The 11,750-nt window shown below is 44.9% G+C and overlaps 2 protein-coding genes across 3 annotated transcripts in view; both read right to left on the reverse strand.

Annotated features, from left to right (window-relative positions):
• Positions 1-1,897, reverse strand: part of LOC119300346 — a 3,916-nt gene extending 2,019 nt beyond the window's left edge. The window contains exon 1 of the mRNA XM_037577340.1: positions 1,183-1,897. The gene's annotated coding sequence lies outside the window, so the exon portion shown is untranslated. The remainder of the gene's footprint in view (positions 1-1,182) is intronic.
• A 556-nt stretch (positions 1,898-2,453) lies between these two features.
• The window catches only part of LOC119298328, a 12,750-nt gene continuing 3,453 nt past the window's right edge, over positions 2,454-11,750 (reverse strand). Inside the window, exons 1-3 of one of the 2 annotated variants that reach the window (XR_005145838.1) lie at positions 6,014-6,842; positions 3,449-3,690; positions 2,454-2,717 (exon numbers count right to left, since the gene is read on the reverse strand). Coding sequence is in view for 1 of the 2 variants with exons in the window: in XM_037575773.1 (XP_037431670.1) it covers positions 8,113-8,141 (29 nt within the window). In the remaining variant the exon portion in view is untranslated. Of the gene's footprint in view, positions 2,718-3,448; positions 3,691-6,013; positions 8,142-11,750 lie in introns of those variants that run through there. The other variant, XM_037575773.1, reaches the window with a different exon arrangement.

Raw genomic sequence — 11,750 nt, forward strand, 5'->3', positions numbered from 1 at the left:
CTGTTGTTAAAGGCTTTAAAGATGAGCCCAATTGCATAAATAGAAAAATTAGCCAGCTATCTGGGCCTTGTCCAGTCATATTTGTCCCTCGCTGATCGTTATGTAGCCACGCAAGGTACTACAAAGTCACAACCGCGTTTCCCTAAATTTAGTCACAGCCGCCAAACACATCGATAACCTCTTCTCTCCAAAAAAGGGCAGATCGATAACTTCCGCCCGCCCGCCCGCGTTGAGCTCTTACTCGGCACTTGCGGACGGCGAGTTGCGACGTACACATGCCGCCGGCCAGCCGGCCGGCCTAGAGTAATCGCAAAGGATTTCATCAAGAGGTGCATATACGGTTACCGTTAGTCTTGATTCCTCACTTCTTCTCTCTTAATCTTTAATTTGTTTGATTGATTGAATGTGTGGCTTCGAAACTGTTGAACTAGAAACTGCAATTATAAGAAATCAATCAGCAAATACTTGATTGTCTAATTATATGCTTACGGAGACATCAAGATGAACAGATTAATCGAGAACAATCCAATTGGAACTAGTAGCCATATTTACTTCCGAAAAAGTTGTTGAAACCTCTAATGGCGAGGTTGTATGAGGGCTGATCTTTACCCTTCCTTCTCTCTTTAATATAAAGTACTACACACAAAGGGTGTACAGTCAAATTCAAATTAATAAATATGTAATTTTATTCATATTGCATAGCAGTGATCATAATTTGCATATCAGTTATATTTACTATGCTATGCAATTATGTGTTAGACGATCAACGATGCCTCTAGACTCTTGTTCCCCCCTGCCCCCCTATCGTTATTTGCTGGCTCCGTCCCTGCCTGAAAGACGTCACATGACTATTGGCTACCACAATGGGCGGCCATCGTGTGGAAGGAATGGCAAAGGTGACAACAAGGCAGTGGATTGTTATGACGGTGAAGCAGCCTACAGTTCCGCATGTACTATGGACATGCCAGTCTTGGGATGTTCAATGTCATGCGGCTTCATATTCTTGTGTCTGTCTAATCACGTGCTTTTGTTTTTACAGTTTTGGTTGATCTGGCTTAGGGTCACCGACACCGACAATGTGCATACCTAGTTTGTCTCGCTGACTCTGGAATTTCTCTCACTGAAGGTACCCACTCAAAACAATCATTAATTTTATTCATGCAGCTCTGGTCAGTCACATACCTTGTTTGAGAGCTAGCTGTGGGCCCGTGGCTCAAGAAATGGTTGGTACAATCACCACCTGACAGGCCAGTGTCCAAATTTCCTGAAGAACCTCAACCAGCAGATGGCCGCTGGTGAGAAACTGCATCGGCTGTAGCTGCTCCCATCAGGATCCTTAGATTGAGGTGTCAGAGAACACAGGATCAAGAGCAACATGCTGGTCCAGTGCTAGGAGAAGCTCAAGAAGGCTCCCTCCCCATGGCAACCTAATATAGTAATACGGCATTTGCCTGTTGAAGCATGGCAGCACCCTCTTGGTTGGCAGCAACCTGCGAATCAAAAAATTCGACCAGATAAGCCCTCCTTAAAGCAACCGAGCCATTGGCCAAGCATCAAGCTCAAGATACTTACTGTTTCATACTGCATGTGCATGGAAACAGAACGTGTGGATTGAGATTCCGGCACTTGACGGCCGACACTGGTGCCAAATGTAATACTACTTGACTTGTAATACTGCCTTAGGAATATTTGCCCTGACTCTATGTTGGGAGGAAAAGAGAAGACCTTGATGGCTTGATTGGTTCTTGACATTTCCTGCAGAATTTAGTTTAACTAAGCTGTCTGTGCGAAGTTTCCAGCCTCATTTCATCCATACCCCTTAGCCGGTAAAAATAAAAACTAGCAGAGCAAAGGCCTTACTTACTATCAATTTTCAGTATCAGTGAATATCTCTAGGGGGGGGTAAGTGGATGACACAAACTATGCCACATATCACCTCTTTTTGTCCATCCACTTCGGTTTTCTTGTATCTGCTACAATTGGGCCATCTTAATTAAATTAAACCTCCAGGTGATGATTTAAACAGCTGGCTAGTGGCTACTGCTATAAATCCACTATCCAGTATAACCCCTTCTCATCCTTTAGAGTTTAGTCTGCTCTACGCTCTAGCTATCCATACAAGTTCAGTAAGCAATGGCAGGACTACTTGTGTCTGCAATGGTTAGCGAGATCATGAGGAGGGCCGTTTCCAAGGTAACAGGAATGGTCAACAAGCAGTCGGCTGTCAACGAGAAGCTGCGCAAGCTGGAGATGCTGTGCATAAAGATCGACAGCATGGTTGAGGCATCTGAGAAGCATAGTATCACTGGCAACTATCTACTCAAGTGGCAGGAGAAGCTAAGGGACGCTGGCACAATGGGTGACGAGGTACTTTTTGACTTCCGATGGAGAGCCTTTGAACAAAGCGAGCAAGAGCATCAACTATAAGATACACACACTCAGACACTCGGTGCTCTGACTTACACAAAGATTGTTGTGTCAAGTATTGCAGATTACTTCCACAATGCTGCCAAGATGCTACTCTCAAGCAATGACGATGTGCAGAAGTTGAACAGTACAGTGGAGATGTTGGAGAAACTATTGGCAGATATTGGTCAAGCTCTAGCAGGTGCCTGCGAAAGAGAAGAAACTAGAGATGCCGAAGAAGCTATCGGTAGATAATCAGGCGTTCTCGAGATTGGTTGAGCTTGAAGTTTTCATGGTGGAGGACCACACACCTGCAAAATGGAAGAAACCATTTGCTATATGTAACCATCCATTGTTGTAAAAGGAAGCACATCAACATTAGAACATGAAGAGGGCACTTGACTCTATACTTGACTCCTGAATATGATAGGGAGTGTAAAAAGGGCAACACCTGTGAGATTGTTTTGTTCTGGACTGTGTAACTATTTCATGTTTTCAGAATAAAGTTGTTACAGCATATACATTCGGTACTGAAGCAATTTCTGTCCCTGTTAAAGTTCGATAGATTTGGGTCAAAATTTTATATGGATACCCAAATATGCACTCCCTGTCTATTTTAGAATTTTGCACGCTTATATACCCAATTTTCCCACATCTGGAAATTCTGTTGCATGTTTGACAATATTATTATCACCCTCAAATAACAGTTGCTGAGATCTCCATCATCAATAGGACTTACCTAGCAATCCTTTTTATTCTTGAGAATGTGTCATGCCAGTCTCTACAGTTCCGCATGTACTATGGAGTATGGACATACCAGTCTAGGGATGTGCAATGTTTAAGCAGCTTGGTATTGTTGTGTCCGTCAAATCCATGTTTTCTTTTCTTCGTGCTGGCCGACATGGCTTAGGGTGACATAAACTATGTGCACGCCTAGTTTGTCTCGCTGACTCCCTAATTTATCTCACTTAAGATGGCCACTCAAAACAATTATTTAATTTTATGCATTCTGAGACTTGACAGGCTCTGGTCAGTAACGTACCTTGTTTGAGCTAGCCATGGCACAAGAAGTGGTTGGTACCATCACCGCATCAGTGACCGCTGTGATCTCGGACAGGGCAGTGTGGAAGTTCCTGGAGAACCTCGATCCGCATATGGCCACTGACAAGAAACTGCAGCAGCTGGAGCTGCTCCTGTCAGGATCTGCAGCGTAATCGAATCATCGGAGAAGCAGACGAACGAGAGCAACAGGCTGGTCCAGTGTCGGGAGAAGCTCAAGGAGGCCTGTAGTGCAAAACAAGGTTTGGTTTACAGTTTGTCAGGTCAGACAGCCTATGAAAAGCTGGTACCGTTTTATTTTTCATGCAAGCACTAGACGGTACAAACAATGTTGATCGATCTATGTAAGAGTCAAACTAAGCTTGCAGCTCCAAAGGTGTGACAAGATAAAGGCATGGAGGTGTTTTTCATCTTCAAAAGGCGAGGAACTAGGTGCGAAAAAACACCATTTTCATAAAAGTTGCCGAAAACACCGATTTTAAGTAATCGTGTTGCCGAAAGCACTAAACTGTTGATTGATCACGTTTTGACAGCGAACCTGACGTCCAGGCCCCACCCGTCAGGGCCACGTGGCAAGTGGGAGACGGTGACCACGGACGGTCGTTAAGTGGCTCGCATTGACTTGTTCGACCAGAGGGTGCGTTGGAGGTGTGCTCAATCCAGGGCAGCGGCGACGACCTGTACTCCGACGACAGCCCACATCACCCACGCGCCGACGTCCAGCTGCGCCTGCCCGCGCGCAGCGTCATGGGAGGTCCGTAGCCGCGCCATTGACGAGCTCGAGGTCCATGGCGGACAGCGGCGGTCGGAGCTCGGGGGCTGATGGCTAGGGGTCGAGGGCAAGCAGTAGAGGTCTAGAGGAGAGGGGAAAGGAAGAGGGCCTCGCCAAGGGGCAGTTGGAGAATATGGTGAGGTTGCAGGCGCTCTGGAGGCCACGGATCGAGCGATGGCTGTGGCGGCCATAGTCGGAGAAGACAGTCTGATTCGCCCGGCACGGGGCAGCCGGGGCGATTCCTTCGGCAGGGATGCTTGCGGCATCGTTTGGAGCTTGAGGGACCTCGGGGCAGCGGCATGCGGTCGTTGGACACGCAGGCATTGAGCGGCGGTGCCCGGCGCGCTCTGAACGGACTCGTGGCCGAGCTCGAGCACGAGGTGGGGACGGCAACCCGGCACCGGTGAGCCCGCGTGGCGGCTAGTCTAGGCTAGTGCCGTGCTACCAGCAACAGCGGCGCAGAGCCAGCAACAGCAAGTAGCAGCGACGCTAGCAACAGCTAGTCCAGGTGCGGGTGGCCAGCGATCGCGCGTGGCTGTAGGGCCAGGCTCAGCGCGCGAGCAGCAAGCAGCGGCGGTGCTAGACCGGCAATCAGCAGCGGCGCTAGCAACAGGAAGCAGCAGCTCATCCAGCAAGCAGCGGCGGCGCTAGACCAGCAAGCAGCAATGGCGCCAGCAACGGCAAGCATCAGCTCGTCCAGCAACAGCAAGCAGCGCACACAGGGTGTTTGCGGGAATGCCTCTAGGAGAGAGAAGAGCAAATACGCTGACATGTGAGCCCTACGTCTAGTTTAACGGTGTTGCCAAACAATGTAAAAATTTGGTGCCACGTGGGACCGATGACAGGGCCCCACTGTCAGATTTTCTGTCAAAACATGATCAATTGACCAATTAGTGCTTTCAGCAATACGATTACTCAAAATCAGTGTTTTTAGCAAACTTTTTATGAAAACGGTGGTTTTCCGCACTGAGGGACGCAATTGTGGTGGTTTTTGGCAATTTACTCAGGTGGCAAGGAACACAGAGGGAAATCCAAAGCAAGCATTAGTAACAGGAGCATGAGCAATGGGCAATCGTGGACTTGTTACTGCTGGAGCCCTCCACTCACATTTTGTACATGTGGTGGAGGTTCTTATATGGCCAGCCCTTCGACCTTTACCTCGCCAATTGCTGAACAGGGGAATCAAGTAATGGAGCAGAGGGAGGTCGACGGAATGCTTGGAGAAGTGCTACTTTGTATGGGCACATTGGGCAGGGCCTGCAAGATGACGAAGGAAAGGGACTTCAAACTTTCAAAGGCTTTGCATCACTATTCTCTCGCAATGGGCAACCATCCAGTGGAAGGAATTGTTAAGGAGTATTAGCATTGGTCTAGGAGTCCTTATTAGGCAATGTTTCTTTCCTTGTACCCCAAATCTTCTGTAACAGGAACGACAGGTAACACCAAGGTGGTGGCTCGTGGTGACAGACTGACAGTGAAGCAGATATCTAGAGTTTTACATGTAATAATTTTTTTCATGGCAATTTGCACGTACTACTATGGACATGTCAGTCTTGGGGTGTGCAATATTTGAGCAGCTAGGTATTGTTGTGTCCGTCTAATCCATGTTCTTCTTTTCTTAGTGCTAGACGACCTGGCTTAGGGTGAATAAAACCAACTATGTGCATACCTTGTTTGTGTCGCTGATCTAATTTTATTTCAGTTAAGATGGCCACTTCAAAAGAAACATTAATTTTATGTATATCGGGACATGAGAGGCTCTGGTCAGCGACTTACCCTGTTTGAGTGCTAGCCATGGCCCAGGAAGTGGTTGGTAGTACCATCACCGCTGTAGTTGAGCGATGTCCAAATTCCTGGAGAAGCTCAACCTGAAGATGGCAGCTGTTCCCATCAGGATTCGCAGATTGAGGTGTTGGAGAAGCACACGATCAAGAGCACCAGGCTGGTCCAATGACTGCAGAAGCTCAAGGAAGGCTGCCTCCCATGGTGACGAGGTGCTTCTCAGCTTCAAGCCTCGGATGTCAGAGAAGCCGCTCACTGGAACAGCGACACCCAGCATGGCGCCATAGTACGCCGCACCACTATGGTGTCATCCTTTTCCAGCGATGAGAGCATGAAGAAGCTCAACAGCACAATGGAAACGCTTGAGAAGGTGACGGACAATACTGCTCCAACAAGAGGTCATGTCGAACCTCAAGCAAAGATGTTGTATGGTTGTTAACACATCATGGTCAATTTGAGGATTAGCCCTATACATGCTGACATCGACAGATAAGCTTCAAGGTGCATATTTCCTTGGCTGAAACAGCAGGTGGTCAGGAGCTCCAGGAACTGACAAACCCCCGCTTAAAGGGCCTTGGCTAGGATCTGCATATGGCCATTAATATCGTTGAACTGTGCAATGGGTGGCGGAAGGCCGACGGACCCTCACCGTCGCTCAAGCCGCAGCCACTGATGGATTTCACGGCTTTGTGCATACCATAGAGCCTAGCAGCTGGGGACATGGAATGCTTCAGCCCATGAGCCGGTTGACTTCATTCTGTTAGCCTCACCAATTCCATCCCATGTTAAGCCAAACACGAGTCTTCCATATTAGCCTGTTCCAGAAGAGAGAAAGAAAAGCAATGAGGCGCCCTTGGTTCTCTAAGCATATATTTTCTGAAGAGAGTTCTCTAAATATTTCTGAAATAAATGTGGAGAAATGGGACGACCACTTTCTTCTTCAACCTCATGTTCCTAACGTGGCCTTTTTGCCCGCTGAAGCATGGCAGCAGCACCCTTCTTGGTTGAAACCAACCTGTGAATCACAGATTCCATGACCAGAAACCAACCTTAAAGAAACTGAGTCACACCGGTAAAGGACCATGCTAAAGATACTTCCTGTTTCATACTGCATATGCATTAGAAACTGAACATGTGGACTGGAATTCCGGCACTTGCCAAGGTGTTGGTGCCAAATGTAATACTTGACTTGTAATGCTGACTCTGGAATATTTTTGCCCTGACTCTATGTAGGGAATAGAAGAGAATACTTTGGTTGGTTCTTGACATTTCCTGCATAATCTAGTGTAACTAAGCTGTCTGCGCGAATTCCCCAACCCCATTTCATCCATTCCACCTTGGCCGACACAAACTATGCAAGCAAGGCCTCTTACTCCCAATCAATTTTCAGTCTCAGTGAATATCTCTAGGGTGGTAAGTGGATGGCAGAAACTATGCCACAGGTCACCTCTTTTTCTCCATTCATTTCTGTTTCCTTGTATCACTACAATTGGCTTATCATAAATTAAAACTCTAGGGGATTATTAAACAGCTGACCACTGCTATATATCCACTATCCAGTATAATCCCTTCTCATCCTTTAGTCTGATCTAGCTATACATACAAGCTCATTAAGCAATGGCAGGACAAGTTGGCTCTGTAGTGATCAACGAGATCACAAGAAGGGCCATCTCCAAGGTAATTGGAATGATCAACAAGCAGACAGCTATCGATGACAAGCTGCGCAAGCTGGACATGCTGTGCATAAAGATCAACAGTGCAGTTGAAGCATCTAAGAAGCACGAAATCACCGGGACCAATCTACTCAAGTGGCAGGAGAAACTGAAGGAAGCTGGCATAGAGGGTGATGAGGTACTTTTCGACTTCCGGTGGCGAGCCTTGACCAAAGCCAGCAAGAGCATCAACCATAATATAGGTACACTTGGTCCTCTAGCTTACACAAAGATTGCTGTGTCAAGTATTATAAAGTACTTCCACAGTGCTGCCAATATGCTGCTCTCAACCAACAAGGATGTGCAGAAATTAAACAGCACAGTGGAAATGTTGGAGAAGCTATCGGCAGATAATCAGGTGTTCTCAGTATTGGTTGAGCTTCAGGTTTCGACAGTAGAGAAGCATGCTCCTGCAAAAAGGAAGAAACTGGAGATGTTGGAGAAGCCATCAGCAGATAATCAGGTGTTCTTGAGATCGGTTGAGCTTGCAAAAGAGAAGAAACCAGAGATGTTGGAGAAGCTATCGGCAGATAATCAGTTCACGAGATCCATTAAGCTTGAGGTTTTGAATGGGGAGAAGAATGCTCCCGCATCACAAAAGGAAGCACATCAACATTCGAGCAGGAAGAGAACACATGACTGTATACTTGACTCCATGAAGGTTATAGTGAGCGTAAAAGGGCAGGGCCTGTGAGACAGCAGCAATTCCATGTACAAGATGTAGATTTTGCTAAAAATACCTCCATCCTTTTGATACTTCAACAAAGTTTGAAGGGTTAGCTTGAGTTGACCCCACATAGTTTTGGGTGGCAGTGCCAATGCTGTGAGTTCTTTCCATTCTGGGTTGTGTAACTTTGTCTTGCTTTCTGATTACAGCTGTTACAGTTTACAAATTTGATACTGAAGCAATTTATGCTCCCTGTTAAATTTGATTGATTTTTGTTTTGAAATGGTATGTGGATACAAATATGCATTTTGTAGCTACTTTTAGAACTTTTAAATGTTTGTAACCCAACTTTCACGGATTTGCATCAACTGTGGCATGTTTAACCATATAGTCCCTCCCTGAAACAACAGTTGCCAAGATCTCCAAATATCCAAATCTTGTGCTGAATCATCAAAAAGACCTACCTATGGTCCTTTTTATTCTTGAGAATGTGTAAACTGTAAAGATGCCTTTCAGTTTTAATGCAGATACCAACCATACGTAATTTGTTTGTTTCCAACTTTTGTCTCCAGCATTCAGCGCGATTAAAACAATGGTGACAGCAACTAAGTTGTCTTTTCTTTCTAACTTATCTCTTTGTTTGTAGTTCACAGAGTCTCATGGTCTCTTTTCTCCATATTCATTTTTAGCTGTCCTTTTCGTTTACTATTTCATTATCTCACCCTTTCCATAAGATCACCACACAAATAGCCACCGAGGAGTGATCGCAAGCTACACCTCCAACACAGCACCTCTTCCTTTGAGCTGACAGGCGCCCATATATGTTCTCTTGAATAAATTCCATGCCATTTCTTGAGCCTGGTTCTTTAGTTCTGAGGTGATTGGTTATCAAGAGCAATGCAGCTGTCGACGCACGAGAAGTTACCGGCAGATTGCGGGGGTCTGGAGATAAAAATATCATTCCAAGAACACCCTGCCATCTGCCGATGACTTCTCGTAAGTCTTCAGCTGGATCAAAGGGTTTCTCTAATTTGTTTGTGCTGGAAAGCCTTGGTGAAAGTGAGGATCTTGGATCTAAATATCATATTAACATGATGTCTGAACTCAGATTGTGCTGACCTTTATTTGTGGTTTATCATCTTTGATAAGCAAAATGAGTTTGTGTTTTTATTACAGATTAATAGACCTTCTCGAGCACTTAGCATGCTATGATACTAGAGTTTATAACTCAGAACCATATTTTGGTTAATGAACTTCGTTCTGTAACTCCTGCATACTAAGTGCATATCATTGGACCTGTAACAAGAAAGGTATGAAGATGGTATAAAATAAGCGCAGCTAATCTTGCAAGCCTTTCTCTCTGAAGTCTAAACTATCTAGCCAAAACTTCTGTTACTTTTTTTTTATGTTTCTTGTACAGTAGGTCCTTGTAAGATTGATAAAATCTATGACATGAGTTTGTAGCCATCGCAGAACATACAGTTTAAGTTTATTTATGGCCTCTGCTGTAACCAGGGAGTTCACCAGCAGAGTGTTCTAGGGGCTGATACATATGTTCAGTAAGCAGGAAGTTGTCGGAGAGAAGCTGCAGCGGTTGGAGATGCTGCTAATCAAAGATCCACAGCGCAGTTGAGGCGTTTGGGAACCAAGATGGTAGGAAGCATCGAAAGGGAAACACTTCTGAGATTTTTCCTTTTTTCTGGATTGTAACTTCGTAATATTTTCTGATTAAAGCTGTTACAGTATAGGTATTGAAAAAAATATATGTTCCCTATTAAAAGGTTGATTGATTTTGGTCTTGAAATTTTTATATGGATACACAATACGCATTCCCTAACTATTTTAGAACTTTTGCACGTTTATAAGCCCAATTTTCATGCATTTGCAAATCACGTTGCATGTTTGACTATATATTCCCGCTTCTACTGAGTCATCAATAGGGCTTACCTAACTATCCTTTCTATTGTTGAGAATGTGCAAGCTGTAAAGATTCCTTTCAATTCTAATACAGATATCAACCACACATCATTTGTTTGTTTCTAAAAAAAAAATTCTCTGGCCTCAGAGCGATTAAAACAATGGTGACAGCAACTAAGTTGCCTTTCATTTCTAACTTATCTCTTGATTTTTTTTCCTTGAACAAATACCTTGGTATGTTTTCTCCGTAGTCATTTTACATGTCCTTTTCATTTACAATTTATCATCTTACCTTCTCCTGTAAGATCACCACACAAATAACTACCAAGGAGTGGTTGCAAGCTACAACTCCAAAAACACCTCTTTTTTTAGCTGAGAAATGCCCTTTTTTTCTTGAATAAATTACATGCATGCCATTTCCTGAGCCATATCAAGTGGTTCTTTCGTTCTGCAATGATTGGTTACCAAGGAGCAATGCAGCTATCGACGCACAAGAAGCTACCGGCAGATTGTGGGGTCCTATAGGTAAACAGCATTCTAAGAACGAACACCCTGCCATCTGCCGATAACTTCTCGTGAGTCTTCAGCTGGATCAAAAGGTCTGCCTACTATATCTGTGCGCCGCACAGCCTTGGAGAAGGTTAAGGTCTTGGATCTAAAGATCGCATTAACATGGTGTCTGAACTCAGATTGGTGCCGACATTTATTGTTGCGCATAGAACTGTTAATGTTGTGCTTCTGTGAATTCAGTGTCTCTGGCTGGTTCGATCACCTTTTACGACCAAAACGAGTTTGTGTTTTCATTACAGATTAATAAAACTTCTCAAGCTCTTGGCATGCTATGATACTCGAGTTTATACCTCAGAATTCGTAGTTTATACCTCAGAATTCGTATTTTCATTAGCAAACTTTGTTCTGTAAAGTGTAATCCATTTGACCTGTAACAACGGTACATGGATGATACAAATTAAGTGCAAGCTAATCTTAGAGACCTTGCTGTTTGAGGACTGGCTGTGGTGCGCCGACAGGCTGATGCGGAGGGGATGGCCTAACTACTATCTTTGTCCCGTCTCAAGCTATTAGTAATTCTGGCAGTATGTGCATCAAAGGAAACAAGTCGCTTTTCATTCTCGTTTCATGGGAGCTCTGGCTTGAAATAATCGGAGGATTTTCAATGACAAGTAGCTCTCGTCGACTCAGGTTATCCTGGCCATTAGGTGATTGGCTGAGCTCTGGCGGCTGGCGGGTGGGCCTGATGCCGATCATCTGGGAGTTGCCCTGAACCAGACTTTCTCTGGGCTCTGTCCTTTTATTCAAAGTTTATTTCCTTTACTCTGATCTTTTATCCTTTTGCTATGTGCTAATACGTCAAAGCCAGCATTTGCCGGATCATTCAAAAAAAATATCTTGCAGGACTTTTTTTTCCGCCATGTAG

The sequence above is a fragment of the Triticum dicoccoides genome, chromosome 5A (genome assembly GCF_002162155.2).
Source record: "Triticum dicoccoides isolate Atlit2015 ecotype Zavitan chromosome 5A, WEW_v2.0, whole genome shotgun sequence".
In the NCBI taxonomy this organism is placed as follows: Eukaryota; Viridiplantae; Streptophyta; class Magnoliopsida; order Poales; family Poaceae; genus Triticum; species Triticum dicoccoides.